This window comes from Hyla sarda, chromosome 5, assembly GCF_029499605.1.
Source record: "Hyla sarda isolate aHylSar1 chromosome 5, aHylSar1.hap1, whole genome shotgun sequence".
In the NCBI taxonomy this organism is placed as follows: domain Eukaryota; kingdom Metazoa; phylum Chordata; class Amphibia; order Anura; family Hylidae; genus Hyla; species Hyla sarda.
In genome coordinates, this window is record NC_079193.1 from 170,080,637 (window position 1) to 170,100,406 (window position 19,770).

At 41.4% G+C, this 19,770-nt stretch overlaps 1 protein-coding gene across 4 annotated transcripts in view; it reads left to right on the plus strand.

Annotated features, from left to right (window-relative positions):
• FASTKD3 (FAST kinase domains 3) overlaps positions 1-19,770 on the plus strand; it is a 77,051-nt gene that overhangs the window by 44,547 nt on the left and 12,734 nt on the right. For all 4 annotated transcript variants that reach the window (XM_056520721.1, XM_056520720.1, XM_056520718.1 and 1 more), the window contains 3 exons: positions 1,399-2,818; positions 5,060-5,145; positions 17,031-17,205. In XM_056520721.1, coding sequence (XP_056376696.1) covers positions 1,414-2,818; positions 5,060-5,145; positions 17,031-17,205 — 1,666 coding nt within the window. In that variant the 5' untranslated portion in view covers positions 1,399-1,413. The remainder of the gene's footprint in view (positions 1-1,398; positions 2,819-5,059; positions 5,146-17,030; positions 17,206-19,770) is intronic.

Below are 19,770 nucleotides of genomic sequence, written 5' to 3' on the forward strand. Positions count from 1 at the left end.
TGGAAAAATGTTTGTTAATGGGATCATACATTTTCTATATACTCATTGAGGCCGGTAGGGACCAAAGTTTTTAGTTTGTGAATCCAAACGTTTTTGCGCTTTCTTAATGTCCCGAAACGTTGGTTTGTATTTTTTGGAGATGTTCAATGGGTGTGTGTTTGAAATCTGTGATCTTACAGTCATGGCTAGTTGCGGCGTGATGAGAAACTCTGTGTAAAGTGAAACCTTCCAAATATTGGGGGAGATTTATCAAAACCCGTCCAGAGGAAAAGTTTCTGAGTTGCCCATAGCAACCAATCAGATCGCTTCTTTCATTTTTAACAAGGCCTCTGCAAAATGAAAGAAGCGATCTGATTGGTTGCTATGGGCAACTTTTCCTTTGCACAGGTTTAGATAAATCTCCCCCATTGTCTCTATGTTTGTTTAGCTTGCACCGGAGAGGTTGAATAGTGCAACTTACGATGGTAATTTGTTCCAAATGAACCATCGTTAGTTCAAACCATCGTATGTTGAGGGATCCATGCAATGTAAAGTATAGGAAGTTATACTCACCTGCCCTTGCCGCTCCAGACCGTCACCGCTGCCCTGAATGTCGCCCTCCATCGCTTAACGTCGAGGACAGGTGAGTGACCATCACCGGACCACATGGGACACTGTAAACGGCTATCCGGTGGCAGCTGAAGCAGTCTGAGCTACCGGATAGCCATTTATGCGATGGCCCCAATGTACACATGCATCGTATGTTGATGCTGCCTTCAACATGCGATGGCCTCTGAGAGGCCATCGTATTTTGAAATTATCATATGTCGGGGCCATCGCAGGTCGGTGGATCACTGTATTTAAAGACTGTATGTAACCCCATATGTACACATGCCAATCTGAAGAAGGGGGATCTAACCCCCGAAACGAGTTATTGCTATTTTATATAATTTTATATGCATTTAAGTATCAATAAATCTTTTGATGCTTCACCTATATTTTGGACTACTGCCATAAACCATGAATACGAATCCAGCGCCGCTCCAGTGTATCTTTTTCCTGTCCTTTGGATTGCCCCAACTGGTTCCTGCATAGGATACCAGTTCTTCTACACTGACGGGTCGCAGGTCCACTTCGTAACAGTACCCCAATTATACAGGGGTGATGTGCATCAACCCAAGGAGGTTTAAAGGTGATAGACGAATCTGCTTTTCTTCTGCACTCTCCTTATCTCACAGAATTACACGAGGTGCTGTCCTCCTGACTTTTTTTCCTCTACTTTACTACAGTGAGCTAAACTTTTTACATGTCTTTCCGACATTTTCCAAAGGACGGTAATACTTTTTAATATATATGAACAGTATGGTTTGATGAATGAAAATGACATGTAAATGTGTTATGTTTCTCTATTCTTTACAGTTATGATCATCTAAAATGGCAATAACAAAATTACTTCAACATTGGCCGTGTATGTCTATTTTGAAAAATGCCTGCTTCATGTGTTTAAGAATACAAAACAGGTTACTGCTTCACCAAACCAGCAGGAGATACTTACTAAAAGAACTTAACTATGGCACAGTTATTCCATGTAAAGGATACCACTCTCTCACATTGTATCTTCCTCGTGTTATATCAGAGTGTTCCATACATCTTTATGGAAAAAGAGAAAATATGGAGCTAAAAGACAAAAAGATAGATGAGAAATATTTGTTAGACCAGTTGTGCTGCCTTTATTCAACCAAACAAATCCTACAATTGCTGGACACTGCTGAACATATATCTGATAGGTTGGCTGCAGAAGCATTGCTAAAAATTGCTGAAGTGGAATCCAAAAATGGTAACTTATTTAGTCACAGTGAGCTGTTTAAAAACAAGACTTTTCAAGCCATTCTTGTACAGTTTGAGCAGGAATGTCAGAAATTATCTACATCTAGCCTGGTGAATGCCCTAAAAGCATTTGTTCAGTTAGGCATGAACATAAGGAGCACTTCATTATCGTGTTTTTTACACGAATGCCAAGAAAGAGTTTTCAATGGACAAATGACAATAGAAAATCTTTGTGTCTTAGGTAAATGTTTGTCATCTATCGAGTCAGACAGTACTATGTTAGAATCAATCATGAATCACGTGCAAATGAAGGAGGTTGAAAGGTGGACTTCAGAAGAGATTGTAATGGTTTATTCCTTGTTACCAGCTATTTCCTTCAATGGACTCCAATATCAAAGCTTATTAGATAAAATGCATACTGTTGCAACTTTAGTATCAACACAACTAAGTCCCAAACAGATCAGTTCTGTGCTTTATTCTTTGGTAAAGCTCCAACAAACAGAAGCCATGGGTCTCATCATAAACTTGTGCAGGCGTTCTGTAAAATATATACCTGCCTTCACAGATGAAGAGCTTTCGAACGTCTTGGCTGCTTTGAATGAATTAAGTTGTTGTGATCCAGACCTTACTGAAGCTTTAGAAAAGCGAGTGTCTGAAACCGCATTTACAATGTCACCAGAGGCAGTTACCCAGGTCATGCAGTATTGCAGTAAAAATCGAATACTCTCTAAACCAATTTTTAATGCTGTAGCTGAAAGTTTTGTTTATAATTCAGAAAATTTTACTACCTATGAAATTACAGCGCAAGTTACTCCTTTTGGCAAGCTGAATTACCTTCCACCTAATGCATCTGATTTGTTCAGGCGCTTGGAAAGAGTTATGAGCAATCGTTTTTCACAGTTCCAGCCACAAACCTTATTGAATTTGTTGCACTCATGCACACTCATACAGCGCTTTCCTGTCAATTTTTTCGAGAAGGTTTTCAGTCCTTACTTTATTCAACAGCTGCAAGGTAGGAGAAACTATTTTACTATTTTGAATAACAGAATGCTATAAATATTTAAAAAATATTCTTAAAACTTACTTAAACCACAAAAACTATCTTTTACCATCCCACATGGCCATGGCTAGCACTTGCAATAACCGCTAATCACCATGTTGCACCTGGGCTTGTGTTTTTCAACGCAGCCCAAAATTAGCAGTAATCACAAGTGAATCCTGTACAAGCACCCGAAATTAGCTTTACAAATGACGCCCTAGTCGCTGGCAAAGATTTGATGGACATTTCAATCAGGAATGTCCTCCAATTAAGAACAGAATTACACTGTTAGGTCGGGTTCACTCTACAGAGTTTCTGACCGGAATTCCGTTTTGAAATTCCACTCAGAAATTCCGGTGCAGCAATGGAATTCCGCTGCACATTGCACACTGTGAAGTTTCTGAGGCGGACTTTCTGCCTGGAAAATCTGCGCAAAAAATTCTGCCAGAACATTGAACTGCTCAATGTCCTAGCAGATTTCCGCTCCACAGACATTGCCGTCTATGAGGATGGCAATGTCTGCACAGTCCTAGCCTAGCCATTAGTTAGGCAGCAATGTCTTCTGTAAATATTGCTAGTAGCAGCAATATTGTGCCAAGTTTATATGGCAGCTTGACCGATTAAGGTCAACAGTAAATAATAGTTCTGTTGTTTATCTTCATACACTCTGGGTAATTATTGCCTTATGCACATTATTGCTTTTCACCGTCCTTTATCTGCATTCCATCTATCTGCATTACTACAAAAGTTGCATACTAAAATCAGTGCCATATTTGCATCCTTTGTATGTTTTTTCTTTGATAAAATTTAATGGCGTGCCAAATGTGGGTAGAATAGGGTTTAAAACAGTGTGCCTCAACCTGTTGCAAAACTATAACTAGTAGTTGTGTAGTTGAAAAAAACATGGTCCATATGTTTGTATTATAGACCTGTAAGCACTACTGACATATGATGCTTCTGCACCTCTGCTACTCACAATTAAGCTTGCAAATTTTTTTCTCTCACCAATTTTTACACAGTAAATTTAATGTGAAGTACATAAATCCATGGATCTATAACAGATTCATAGTACATCCGGGTGCATGAGACACACAAAATGTTCCATTACAATGTACTATGTCAGTAGTTAGATTCCTTTTAAGTACAATGTTAAAGGTTTGTTCTAAATTATATTAAATTATCCCCTATACACAGGATAGGGGAGAAGTGTCTGATTGGAGGGGGTCTGACCACTGAGACCCCCCCCCCCCCATTCCACCCCGCACCCGTTACCTGTAAAACAAGGTCCAGAGACTTTAGTAGGAATGGATCCTTAAGTTGCGCATGCACCCCACTCATTCTTTACGGGAAGGTAACTAAGCATTGTACTTTGCAATTGTCGCTCCTTCCTTAAAGGGGTACTCCGGTGTGAAACTTTTTTTTTTTTAAATCAACTGGTGCCAGAAAGTTAAACAGATTTGTAAATTACTTCTATTAAAAAATATTAATCCTTCCAGTACTTATTAGATTCTGAATAGAACAGAGGAAATCCTTTTCTTTTTGGAACACAGTGCTCTCTGCTGACATCATGACCACAGTGCTCTCTGCAGACATCTCTGTCCATTTTAGGAACTGTCCAGAGCAGCATATGTTTGCTATGGGGATTTTCTCCTACTCTGGACAGTTCTTAAAATGGACAGAGATGTCAGCAGAGAGCACTGTGGTCATGATGTTAGCAGAGAGCTCTGTGTTCCAAAAAGAAAATAATTTCCTCTGTAGTATACAGCAGCTAATAAGTACTGGAAGGATTAATATTTTTTAATAAAAGTAATTTACAAATCTGTTTAACTTTCTGGCACCAGTTGATTTAAAAAAAAAAAAGTTTTCCACCGGAGTACCCCTTTAAGCTTAAAGTGAGCAAGAAAGCTAGGTGCACAAAATAGCTCTGTGTTCCAAGATCCTGGTGGTACAGAGGAGCAAAGGAGGGAAGTACAGTTTTTTTTTTATGTTCTCTCACAGCCTGGGCAATTTTATTGAAAAAAAGTAGCTTGATAACTCATTTTAACAGTGGCTTACATTAAAGTTTATATTCTTGGTAAAGTTTTGTCACACTAAAAAATTTTTTTTGTTTTTTTTGAGATGCTTATGCTTTTTTGTTTTCTTTTTTTTTCCAGAAATAATTGTTGTTTCACCCTAAGTCACATTTGTATATTTAATGTTTAATCAATATTCTAGATCAGAATGGAAACATAGATCCATGTGTGTTATCCCAGCTGGCACAATTATATCTGACTGTTAACCTGGAATGCCCCTTCTACAAGGTATGAGTTTTTGCTATATAAATATTTTTGGTGAGACTAGAAAGATGTCTTGTCAATTTGCATGTCAACTTGAAAAGAGGTGATTTATTATATCCATAAGGATAGGGTCACATAGCACTTCTGCAGCGTATTTTGTGCTCCGTGAAATACACTGTGCAGTGGGAAATACGCTGCAGATTCTCCTACAAGCAGACACACAGTGCTACCCCGCCACAGCTTTGTGTGTGTAGTAAAGTTTGGATGTGGGACTGTGCATCACAGTCATGTCAGAGCGCTGGGCCCACCTACAAACCTTACTGCACACATACAGTACTTATTGCATTTTGATTTTACATTTTTTTTTAAACTAAGAAACACTGACACACATTGTGGACAAGTTTATTTTCCGTTTACATTTATCATTCATTGTTATATTTTGTGTATCTCTAACCCCTTTCAGGGGTACTCCGGTGGAAAGCAAGTTAAATGCCAGAAAGTTAAACAGATTTGTAAATTAGCGATAAGCCGCTAGAGGAGGAGAGAGCACACCGTATAGCTTAAGCATGCAAATATACGATACCACTGGTAAACACTGGCAGCCTCCGGACCCGATATATAACATATGCAGCACCTGAAGGGGGGCACACACTAGATAAAGTATCAAACAATACAATGGAAAAGGGTAGCGTGCACTCACTGCGGGTAAACAGCTGCAGGCCCAAGGTCTGGGATCACCATGGCATGGACGAGGACGTGCCGTGGTGATCCCGGACCTCGGGCCTGCAGCTGTTTACCCGCGGTGAGTGCACGCTACCCTTTTCCATTGTATTGTAAGATTTGTAAATTACTTCTATTTAAAAATCTTAATCCTTCCAGTACTTATCAGACGCTGTATGCTCCAGAGGAAGTTGTATAGTTCTTTTCATTCTGACCACAGTGCTCTCAGAAGTTTGCTATGGGGATTTGCTTGTACTCTGGACAGTTCCTGACAGAGGTGTCAGCAGAAAGCACTGTGGTCAGACTGAATTTTAAGAAGTGTCCAGAGTAGGAAAAAATCCATTCCTAAAATGGACAGAGATGTCAGCAGAGAGCACTGTGCTCGTGATGTTCGCAGAGAGCACGGTGTTCCAAAAAGAAAATAATTTCCTCCGTAGTATTCAGCAGCTAATAAGTACTGGAAGGATTAAGACTTTTTAATAGAAGTAATTTACAAATCTGTTTAACTTTCTGGCACCAGTTGATTTAAAAAATAAAAATAAAAAGTTTTTCACCGGAGTACCCCTGCGGACATGGCCCACTTTGGCCTTGAGAACACAGCCAAATTAAAATTTTTGTGTTTTTCTTTTTTCCTTCTAAGAGGCATTCTTTTTTTTTTTCCACCTATGACCCATATGAGGGCTTGTACTTTGTAATTACACTTTTTATTTTACCATAAAATGTACCACAAAACCTAAAAATTATTTGTGGGTGCAAATTTATAAGAAAACTGCAGTTTTGCAACTTTAGGGGGTTTTGTTTTTATGCAGTGCACTATGCAGTAAAAATGACCTGTTATCTTTATTCTGTGGGTCAATACAATTAAAATGATACCCATGGTGACATGCTTTACTTTTATTTCACTGTTGTTGTTGTTTTTTTTTATTTTTTAAAGTCAAACTTTTTTTTTTTTTTTACAAAGTATGTTTAAAATTGTCCTATTCTTACCCCGTATAACTTTCTTGTTTTCGCTCCTCTCCTGCACATCTTCTCTTCGCCTTCTGTTAAACTTGGATGTGTTTCTTTTTTTTTCTTTTTTTTTCTTTTTTTTTATGTGCACAACAAAAAACAAACCTTAAAAACAATGGCCGAATACGTTTTCTCCCATTTCACTGCACAAATGTATTTTTAACCCCTTAAGGACCAGGCCAATTTTATTTTTGTATTTTAGTTATTTCCTCCTCGCCTTCTAAAATCCGTAACTTATTCATATTTCCATCTACAGACCCATATAAGGGCTTGTTTTTTGCGTGACCAATTTTACTTTGTAATGAAACCTCTGATTTTACCGTAAAATGTACGGCGAACCCAAAATAATATTTTTTTTGCGAGGAAATTTAAATGAAAACCACAATTTTGCACATTTTGGAGGGTTTCGTTTTCACACTGTACAGTTTACGATAAAAATTACATGTGTTCTTTATTCTGTGGGTCAATACGATTAAAATGATACCCATGGCTAGATACTTTTATATTTTTGTACCACTAGAAAAAAAAAAAAAAAACCTTTTGTACAAAATCAGTAATCTAATATCGCCCTATTTTGACCACCTATAACTTTTTCATTTTTTCGTATATAGGGCGGTATGAGGGCTTATTTTTTGCGCCGTCATCTGAACTTTTTATCGATACAACATTTGAATATATAAAACTTTTATATAATTTTAATACATTTTTTTGAATAATATGTGACAAAAAAGCAGCATTTTTGGACTTTAAAAAAAAAAAATTACATTTACTCCGTTCACCGTACGGGATCATTAACATTATATTTTGATAGTTCGGACATTTACGCACGCGGCGATACCAATTATGTTTATAAAAAAAATTACGCTTTTTGGGGGTAAAATGGGAAAAACTGACCATTTTTATTTTTTATTGGGGGAGGGGATTTTTTTTTTTACATTTTTCAACTTTATTTTTTTTACACTTTTTATGTCCCCATAGGGGACTATCTATAGCAATCCTTTGATTGCTAATACTGTTTAGTGCTATGTATAGGACGTAGCACTGATCAGTATTATCGGCTATCTCCTGCTCTGGTCTGCTTGATCTCAGACTAGAGCAGGAGACGGCGGGAGATGGCCGGTGCAAGGTGAGGGGACCTCCAGCCGCCATGACAGATGATCGGATCTATTTTACTATGCGCATTGCCGCAGATGCTGTGATCTGTACAGATCACGGCATTTGAGGGGTTAATGCCGCACCAGGACGTACATTTACGTCCTGTGTATGACCACGAGCATCGGAGCGGTGCTCGCGTCATACACGTCAGGTTCCGGCTGCTATCAGCAGCCGGGGACCCGCCGGTAATGGCCGACATCCGCGATCGCGCGGATGTCCGCCATTACCGGCGGGTCCCCGGCTGCTGATAGCAGCCGGAACCTGACATGTATGACGCGAGCACCGCTCCGATGCTCGTTGTCATACACAGGATGTAAATGTACGTCCTGGTGCGGGAAGTCCCTCCAAACCAGGACGTACATTTACGTCCGTGGTCGTTAAGGGGTTAAAAATATTACATTTTACATTATATTATATAATAAATGGTACCATTAAGAAAAAAAAAAAAGAAATCTGGGTGGCATGACCTGAAGTCAATGCAAGTGGATTGCAGCCTGGAAGAGTTTCGATCCTTCACTGCTTATACTTGTGGTAATTGCCCAGTCTGCTCAGCTCTCCTTCTCTGGCCCCTTGGATGCTCTCTGCTGGTGTCTCCAAACATGCCGTCTTCTCCTTGTGTAGCCTCCTCACGTGCTGTGAGGAGGCTACACAAGTTCCTCTTCCCGCGGGCTGGCACCCTTAACGGACCTTCTGAGCCACATGGAGACCAAGAACTACTGTCTCTCTCCATCTCAAGCTGCAGGCACACACCATTCTCTCCTCCCTGCTACTCCAGAAAGACTGAAAATAGCATCACCTTTAACATCTGACCTGCACAGCTTATGCTACTCCTGCCCGCGCTGCTGTGCATTTTTCCTGTGACTGTACTAGCTATCACATAGTCGGTCCGGGCCATGGATCTGTCTGGGCCTGGACTGTGGGGCTGCAGCTCCCTTGCTCGAATATCATTCTAAGCATGCCCCAGCTTCTGCCTCTTAAAGGAGCTATCCAGACAAAAGTGGTTAAAATAAAAACTTAAATTATATATATACTCACAATAACTCAGCAAGATATCCCAGCTGATTTGTTTCAAAATTGGACCTCCATAGCCCTTATAAACAGCCTTTGAAAATCCATCTGACAGCTGCAAAAAAAACTACATAAACCATCAGCTCCTGCACTTGTTACCTGTGTGAGCTACAGGAGGGGCTGCCTTGAGAGAACTGAGCTGATCAAATAGTCATATAGATGATGGAGGTGTGGGGGCCTCAGCCAATCAAGGACAATCACACACTACATGCTGAAGCTTTCTGCTCTCTGAGCTGAAGACAAGGGAGTGTGACATTGCAAAGTGTTGTGTCTGGCCCAAAATGGACGCTAAACACATTAAAGTGGTGCCTGACAGTCATCATGTGTGCTAAGGACTACTGGACTTCCTGCTTGGAAGAAAAGCTGAGAGAAACACTTTTATGTTAGAAAAAATGTAAAACTTTAACATGTGCAGCTATTTAAAGGTAATTTCATTTGGCTGGAGTTCTTCTCTAATCGGTACTTTACACACAGCCTGCATGGGACTCCCCTCGTACTGCTGACCTGTGCCTGAAGCCTCCTCTCCCCTGTGCAAAAAGCCTGGAAATTCTAAATTATCTGCCTGTTCTTTATCCTGCATCATCGTGCCCAAGGAGATTTGTATCTGAAATCAAAAGGACATTTCACCAAGCAAACTTTCTCTCTCTCTCTCTCATTTACTTGAATTTGAATGTTACACGGCGACTACTCCTACGGGAATTGAAGTCAGTGGATATAACATTTGTTCAAGAGATGCACCATGACAATACTGGAAAATTAAATTTTGCCTTATACAACTCTCCTACTGTTTACACAACATAAATAGGAAGCAAGGAGGTGTTGTGATCCTAATGTGTTATAACTGCCCTTACCCTGTGGAGTACCCTTTTAAACTTTTTGCCAAGATTCTGGGGGACAGGTTGGGTCAGTTGCCTTCTGATCAGGTGAGGTTTGTTACTGCCTTATTGGCGTGATGTCCAGTCTTTATTACGGAACCTTCTGTATATCTGGATCCCCTTAGACTCTGCCATCTAGCTTTTCAATGTCCATTTAAAAACACTCTTTAAACCATCTGCCAGGTTGCTTCTACATGTCCTTACATCTACTAGAATCCTGGAGGAAGCTTAGGGATATCCCCTCTCTGTTAGCGCCTTTTTGCCTCTCTTTTGTGTTGTGTTTTTGATGCCTTTATTCATTGCCTAATGTAGTGTTTTGCTAATAGTTTCTGTAAGTTCTCCTGTCCTGACTGATTCTTGATATTTTATGTATGCATGTTTTCGTACTAGATACTACCTGCTCTTCCGTATCTGAGAAACATATTCTGAGGCCATGCAATTGTACAGTAAAAGCTTTGCGTTTTTACCCAGTTTTCTCGAGATGCCTGCCTATGAATAGGTTTCAAGATTTAATCATTGAATAATTGCTTGTTCTAGAAAATATGGTGGATAAAAGAAAAGAAAGAGTTGAAAAATAATTGAAGATTTTCCTTGGTGAAGGAAAATGTAGATTTTATTGACAAGACGTGAGTATTATGCTTTAAAATCTCTTTTACTATCTAAGCAGCAAAACAATATATATGTAAATATATAAGAAAACATTTTGAAAAACGTAAGCATGATGTAGCCAAACATGCTAACATGCTAAATGAAGCAATCAGAATGCAGTATAGCATTTATGAGTGACAGTTAATATATCTTCCTTCTTCTTTTGAGCGAAGATAAATAGTCCATAGCAGGAAAATCAAATCTGGTAAAGTAGAACCGGAACATGAAGAAACTTCTTCATCAGGAAAGAAATTTCAGTAGAAGAATGGAGGTCTCTTCGGAGATAGCCTTCTTAAGTGTCTGCGAGAACAAAAACAATGAAAAAAATCATAGGGATGAGTTCATTGGGAGGGATAATACTCGCGTCTTGTCTTTAATAAAATCTATATTTTCCTTCACCAAGGATAGGAAAATCTTCAATTTTATTGAAATACAAGACACTCCTATTATGCTAGTTTAAAGTGAAGCATAAAACATAATTAAATATTAATCATCATTTGTCATTACAAAAGTAACATAGAAGCGTGGGAATCAGGTCTGAAATAGAACGTTTTGAAGTTGAGTCGGATGACCAATTTGTCGCTTTAATGATACCAGAAAGAGAAGCTCCAGATAGAAATAATTTCGTTAATACAGCTCCTCTAGTAGAGTGAGCACCAAAATTAGAGGCGTCAATGCCAGCCATAGCCATGGTTAATTTAACCCAATGGGCTAAAGTACTGGAAGAAACAGGTTTGTGAGGCTTACAAAAGGAAATCAGAAGTTGAGAGGAAGAAGGAGAGCGTAGAGATTCCGTTTAGAAAGCGTAAACAACGTACGACACAGAGTTTGTGTTGATGAGGAAAAGTTGGATAGAATACTGGATGTAAGTTCGTTTTTGTACGACGATAAACTGTAAAAATAACTCCTTCGGGGGAGTATTGTCTTCTAGTTATATCAGGAGCTCTAACATCAGATATACGTTTGGAACAGTAAGACATAAAGGAACGGTAAGTTTGAATGAAAGTAATTTTAGTGATAAAGAATCATTATCTTCCCAATAAAGGAAAAGATTGAAAAGAACATTCACATCCCAGGTAGAGTTGTATTTAGGTAAGAAAGTATGCCTTTCAATAGTTTGCATACGAGAGGATGTCTACCAATTGGAACGGAATCAATAAGAGAATGTCTAGCCGAAATAGCGGAGCGATATAAGTTGATAGTTCTATAAGCTCTACCAGCATCAAAGGATGCCGAAAGAAAATTTAGGATGTTAGAGAGAGATGTTTGTAAGGGATAAAAATCCCTTTGGGGGCATCAATGAAGCCAAATTTTCCAGGCTGATCTGTAAGCAGATCTGGTACCTGGAGCCCAAGCATCGGAGAGGAGTTCTCTAGATGTGAGAGAAAGTGGAGAGGTCGCTCTGGAATGCCTGAAATTAGACAGGCCATTAGAACTAGTTGATCTGATAAGATTAACAGATAAGAGTTGCCAAGTGGGTCCTGGAGGAGCTCCGGAACAGAAGGAAGAATATGAGGATAATTTATTAAGAGGTGAAGTAATTGAAGGAACCAAGGTTGAGTCAACCACCAAGGGACGACTAGAACCATAGTTGATTCAATATGTAAAAAGAGGGAAACCTGGCACTGGTGGAGGAACCGAAAGCATATATGACAAAAAACTAGTGTACGAATCCACTAGATAGGGTACAGCTTCCAGGAGGTATAGGTGCTCTTGCGGGGGGTGCTCAAATTAAACAAAATCAATAGTGACATATATTCAAGTAGAGCAGGAAATAATGGAGCAACTCACCCAGGACCAGCGGGAGCTTGATGAAGTCATGTATTCATAAAGCAAAGAGTACAGCTTGATAGCACAATGGGTAGGCTCAGATGGTACGTGGGGTAGCAGCAGACGTCTCCGGGCCACGGTCTGTATTGCGCTGCTTTGCGCTTCGTCAGGCCCCTTCGTCAGGCCCCTTCTGAGAGTGGTTGATTGACTATTGATCAGAAAACCTAAGAACTCTACCTCTTGAGATGGGAGAAGAATGGATTTCTTGAGGTTGATAAGAAAACCCAGGTTGGAGAGGAAAGATGAAGTCCAATCTCTGTGAGTGAGAAGAAGATTTTCGGATTGGGCCATGATGAGAATATCGTCGAGGTAAATAATAAGCCGTACTCCTCGACTTCTGAGTAATGCAACAGTTGGCTTCAGAAGTTTTGTGAAGCACCATGGGGCCGATGATAGGCCGAATGGAAGGCAGGTGAATTGCCATTTTCGATCGTTCCAAAGAAATTGAAGAAATGTTTGGGAAGAAGGATGAATTGGAATGTTTTTTTGATTAACCAATTGTCTTTTAGTAATATATCTCTTAGGAGATGGATGCCTTCCATCTTGAAATGTCTGTACACAACAAAATTGTTGAGTAGTCTCAGATTGATGACAGGTCTGTGACCTCCGTCTTTCTTTTTTACAAGAAAAAGATTGCTGAGGAATCCTGGCGAATTTTGAGGGACAGATATAATGGCTTTCTTTGTGATAAGATTTGTCACTTCTGAATTGATCAGATTTTGGTCTGTCATCGAAAATCGAATAGGATAAGGAAGAGTGTATTGGATGGGTGGAGACACAAATTCTATTAGGAAACCTGATACAGTATTCAGAATCCAAGAGTCTGAAGGAATCATATTCAAATTTTTCAAAAAATGTATGAGTCTTCCGCCCAATGGAAGATTGTAGGAAGAAAGTGGAAGACTTACCTGTAGTTGGTTTAGCATGTGGGACTCCTCCGTTGTCCTCTAGGGCGCCAGGTTCTTGCTCGGTAAGGGAAGAATGGTAGGGAATTTGGAGGTTGGACCGTGTAGGGTTGTTGGTATGGTTGGTTTGTTGATAGGAGCCTCGTGGTTGTTGTCTGGGTGGGAGATAGCGGCCGGAAAAGTGGCTCCTCCCTTTTCCGGCACTACTAAAAAACACTGTTGGAAAAGACCTCTTCTTTAAAGAGGTCTGTGCTTTGTTAATTGAGGAGAAAAGTCCTACATATTTTCCCATCTGGTGTATAAAATCTTTCTAAAATAACATGCCTTCAGTGGGATGCGTGGGATCATTAGAGGCAAGATTTGTAAGTTGGGGGTCTGTTTTCATGAGGATAGAGCGTTTCTGCTCCGTAGATAAGGCAGTATTAGCGTTGACTAAAAAACATACGGAATGTTGTGCCCAGCCCTTTAAAATTTCCGTATCCACTTGGTTGGTGGAGGCAGATGATTCCTCGACTAAATTAAGAATTTTAGACAAAGGGCCTAGGATATCAAGTAGTTTATCCTGACATGCTTTAAAACTCAATTCCCTTTTGGGGATTTTTTCCCGTTTTCATCTGAAACTTGTTTAGAATGGGATCAAGTTCTGGAGTCACAGAAGAATTATGTGGAAGAGTAGGTCTTGGACATTCTGCTTTTAATTTATTGCGGGTTCCCATGTCCATACCTTTATTTATCCTGATAGTTAAAATTTTGCTACTAAAGGATTGGGAAGCCATTCCCCTGATCTTGGGTGGCAGATCAAGGATGGATCAAAACAAGAAGGATCCGATTCCACTAAAGAAGTTTCTTCCTGTATATCAGGGTCCTCCAAAAGCTCATCACTCTCTTGCGAGAGGTATTCGTAGTCATCTATGGCATCATCCTCTTGTGAATCCGAAGATTCATCCGAATCAGGTTCATTAAAAGAATTGGGTTTTAACCGCTTAGCGATTTTCTGAGCCCTTTTATTATGTTACTCCTCTCGGGGAGAGGATAGAATCTGTTTGTGAAGCACAGTCAAGGTGATCTACATTAGGTCTGTCATCCAGCAAATTATCTTCGCGAACCCCTATTGATTGTTTTCTAGGGGGAACATTGCCGTCAGCGGTATTATGTCTTTTGGATATAGCTTTTTTGGGGACATAAAAACCTTTGGCCAGTTTTGAAACTGAGGTTTCAGGAGACCAATAATAGTCTGAAGGGGTTTTAGGGTTGGTATTAGAGGAGCGTGATAACGCCATGGAGACGGATTTAGATATGCTGTCTTGCAAAACCGTGACCGCAGATTGGACTGAGGAGTGAACAGAGCGGGCCACGGAATCATCCACCATATTTTGAAGGTGTTCATGACTAACCATATGAGTGTTTAATGGTTGGGGATGTATCTCCCTGGAGAGATTTCTGGATTCATCAGACAAATCCATTTGGGAATAATAAAATAGCCACCAATAAAATATGTTTGAAATATATAGAGACTATGTATATAATAGGGTATATACTGAAAATACAGTAAATTGTGAGGTAAAGTAGCAATAGAAATGAATTTGCTTTGGCCACTAGATGGTAGTGCAGGATAAGTTAAGAATTAAATGAGTTAACTTAGTAATTAACAAGGTATGTTATTTGTAACAAATTCACCAAGTGCCAGAGTGTGATAGGAGAGGCTGTACTGCATCGCTGAGAGACCTGACTGACAGGATTCCTGCCCAACAGCAGGTGATGACCACTCTGCTGAGGTATCACAAGATTCCCAGAGTGCGGGGAGAAGATATCGGCGGTGACGAATAAGAAGATGAAGGAGACAGAGTGCTGGGAAGAAGCCGACGGTGGCGGAGGGTCAGAGGGATGATCTGAGACGTCGGACAGGTAAAGTATACCTTATATACTCGAGTATAAGCCGAGTTTTTCAGCACGATTTTTCGTGCGGAAAACACCCCCCTCGGCTTATACTCAAGTGAACTCTCCGCCCTCAATGGTCTTCAACCTGTGGACCTCCAGATGTTTCAAAACTACAACTCCCAGCATGCCCGGACAGCCGATGGCAGGTGGTGATGATGAATGGGGGGGGGTGGGATGATGACAGGTGGTGATGATGAAGGGGGGGGTGTGGGATGATGACAGGGGGATGATGACAGGTGGTGATGATGAAGGGGGGGGTGTGGGATGATGACAGGGGGATGATGACAGGTGGTGATGATGAAGGGGGGTGTGGGATGATGACAGGCGGTGATGATGACAGGGGGATGATGACAGGCGGTGATGATGAAGGGGAGTGTGGGATGATGACAGGCGGTGATGATGAAGGGGGGATGATGACAGGGTAATGATGAAGGGGGGATGATGACAGGCGGTGATGATGAAGGGGGATGATGACACGGTGATGATGATGAGGGTGTTAATGACGGGGGTCTGGATGATGACAGGGGGGATGATGTATTTCCCACCCTAGGCTTATAGTTGAGTCAATAACTTTTCCTGGGTTTTTGGGGTAAAATTAGGGGCCCCGGCCTATATTCGGGTCGGCTTATACTCGAGTATATACGGTAGTTTGATTTTTTTCTTCTTAAGTAAATAATAAGAATTTAATGAACGCGGGGTAAGAATATAATTTATATGGAGAATGTATATGTACGGCAACAGTGGAAAAAATGAGGAATAAATAGGAAGATAATAAAGAGCAATATATAAAATGAGCAAATATATATATATATATATATATATATATATATATATATATATGAGTTTTTTTAAATCTGCAATAAATCTGGAGTTTTAAAGAGTGCCGGTATTTCCAGTGCTACACTACTTCTTAGTTGTCTTAGTTCTGTTTTTTCTACTGTTCATTTGCTTACTCCATCAATTGGTCCTCCTAGGATCTTTGGATCCAAGAGCTTCTTAGTTTTTTTTAACAACCTTGGATGGGGATGACTCCTTGATATGGCAACCTTATGTGTCTGACTGTGCTCTGTTTCACTCGCTGTGCTACTTGTAAGGATATTAGCGTATCTTATTTTTTTCCGCTATTACTTATGTTTCTGCTGTTTTTGTAATCGTAACTAAATTTGTGATTTTTTTTACAAAACACCCCAGTCATCCAACATAAAACAAGCCCTGTTTTTGTTGGAAATGTAAAAAGAGTTTTCGCTCCTGGAAAAAAACAAAGGGGTTACAATGGCTCCTGGAAAAAAACCATAGGGGTTACAATGTCCATTGTCAACATATTTCTCTTACATATCTGTTATTGTGCCCTATGGTTGATTTTTTTTCTTTGTCCTGAGCCCATGGTCTCACGTGTCAAGTAGCTGAGTGGATTGTGGAGTGATTTCTGCTGTTGTACATGTAAGCCAATAAGAATTGGCACACTAGAAAAGGCACTCTCACTGGACACTTTTATAAGGTCTTCCAGGATTAGAAAAACATGGCTACTTTCTTCCAAAAATAATGCACATGTACTGGTTGTGTGTGGTTTTTGGAGCTAAGCTGTAATACCAGACACAAAATGGAAAGAACACCAGGGGTGTCATGACAAACATGTGAAAGTAATATTAGATAAATTAGATTATGTGAGATATTTAATCATGAAACAACCCTTTTAACTTTGTGTTTATGTGTAAAGATGTTTTTATATAAAAATAATCTTCTGTTTAACATTTTTACTTAGGGTCCAAAACTCTTTCCAAAATACAGACTAAAATCGTTGAGTACATCTGGATGTTCAATAGAAACAAAGGTCGATCAGATTATGTACAAAAAGGTTAAAAAGGGGTTGATTGGCCTGTTAGGAGAAAAACTGTACTTCGCTTCCCAGGTCCTATCTCCACAGGGTTACATACTAGGTAAGTGTATTAATGTTATTCTGCTAGTTTTGGTATTGGGTGCTTGTCTATAATAATTTATTTGTTGTGTATACCCATGGCGCTGTCTTCCTGCTTCTCCCATGGCTCAGTGCGTCACGCTGCCGGTCAGCAAATCGCCGGCCACAGCAATGTCCCCCCCCTTGGCGACGATAGGCTGGGCGGCAGTGGGAGGCACTGAGCCTAGGTCACCAATGGTGTGGCTCAGTGCATCACACTGCCGCTTAGCCTATTGGCTGCTGAGGCGGGATATCGCTGAAGCAGGAAGGAAGAAGACGCCGGCGGAGGAACAGAGCCATTTACGGAATTGTTTTATTTTATGGCAGCCCGGGCGGTATATATATTTTTAGTTACAATGGGGGTTATCCTTTAACCCCTTAACGACATCGGACGTAAATGTACGTCATGGTGTGGTGGGACTTAACGCACCATGATGTACATTTACGTCATGTAAATGACCATGAGCACCAGACCGTTGCTCGCATCATGCATGGCAGGTCCCGGCTGCTGTCAGCAGTCAGGGACCCACCGGTAATGGTGGACATCAGCAATCGCACTGATGTCCGACATTAACCCCTCAGATGTCGTGATCAATACAGATCACAGCATCTGCAGTAGTGTGGCACTTAAAATGGATGATCGGTTCCATCCGTCTCCTGGGGTCTTCTGCTTTGGTCTCAGATCGAAAAAATAAAAAGTAATGGTAAGATGGTAAAAATCTCCTCACCCAATAAAATTTTAAATCCTCCCTTTTCCCCATTTTACCCCCCAAAAAGCGTAATAAAATGGTGAACGGCGTAAATATAAAAAAAAAAGTAGAAAATTGCTGCTTTTTTGTAACGTTTTATTCCAAAAACAATTAATAAAAAATGTATAAAAAGTAAAATATAAGCAAAAGTGGTACCGAAGAACTACAGATCACGGCGCAAAAAATGAGCCCTCACATCAATACGTTTTCCCAGTTTTTGTGGTAAAATTAGGTGCCTCGGCTTATATTTGGGTTGGCTTACACTTGAGTATATACGGTAATTGTCATATACCGTATATACTCGAGTATAAGCCGACCCGAATATAAGCCGAGGCCCCTAATTTCACCCCAAAATCCCAGGAAAAGTTATTTACTCGAGTATAAGCCTAGGGTGGGAAATAAATCATCCCCCCTGTCATCATCCAGACCCCCGTCATTAACAACCTCATCATCATCACTCTGTCATCATCCCCCCTTCATCATCACCGCCTGTCATCATCCCACACCCTCCCTTCATCATCCCCTTGCCATCATCCCACACCCCCCCTTCATCATCCCCTTGTCATCATCCTCTTGTCATCATCCCCACACCCCCCCTTCATCATCCCCCTGTCATCATCCCACACCCCCCCTTCATCATCCCCTTGTCATAATACCACCCCCCCCTTCATCATCCCCTTGTCATCATCCCACACACCCCCTTCATCATCCCCTTGTCATCATCCCACACCCCCCCTTTATCATCCCCTTGTCATCATCCCACACCCCCCCTTCATCATCCCCTTGTCATCATCACCACATGTCATCATCATCACCCCTCCCTTCTTCATCACCGCTTGTCAATGTCTGTTACAGTGGTCTTCAACCTGCGGACCTCCAGATGTTTCAAAACTACAACTCCCAGCAAGCCCGGACAGCCGATGGCTGCCCGGGCTTGCTGGGAGTTGTAGTTTTGAAACCTCTGGAGGTCCGCAGGTTGAAGACCACTGAGGGCGGAGAGTTCACTCGAGTATAAGCCGAGGGGGGGTGTTTTCAGCATGAAAAATCGTGCTGAAAAACTCGGCTTATACTCGAGTATATACGGTACACAGTTTTTTGTTTTTGGCTTGCTGGGAGTTGTAGGTTTGAAACCTCTGGAGGTCCGCAGGTTGAAGACCACTGCGGCCTTCGACATCATCCAGCCTCCTCTCACCCCCTTTAGTTCTGTACTCACCTCCGCTCGGGGGGACGTTAGGGTGCGCTGGTCCGGTGCTGCAGGACTGTCCGGTGGGGAGGTCGTCCGGTGGGATAGTCGTTCCGGGCTGCCATCTTCACCGGGGGGGCCTCTTCTCCACGCTTCGAGCCCGGAATAGAGGCGTTGCCTTGAAGATGACTCAGAGGGACGTTGGTAATGAACGTCCCTCTGCGTCGTCGTCAAGGCAACGTGACTATTCCGGGGCCGGGCCTGAAGCACGGAGAAGAGGTGAAGATGACAGCCCGGAACGACTATGCCACCTGACAACCTCCCCACCGGACAGTCCTGCAGCACCGGACCAGCGCACCCTAACGTCCCGCCGAGCAGAGGTGAGTACAGAACTAAAGGGGGTGAGGGGGGGGGGGCTGGATGATGGCGAAGGCCGCAGTGATCTTCAACCTGCGGACCTCCAGAGGTTTCAAAACTACAACTCCCAGCAAGCCCGGACAGCCGATGGCTGCCCGGGCTTGCTGGGAGTTGTAGTTTTGAAACCTCTGGAGGTCCGCAGGTTGAAGACCACTGAGGGCGGAGAGTTCACTCGAGTATAAGCCGAGGGGGGGTTTTC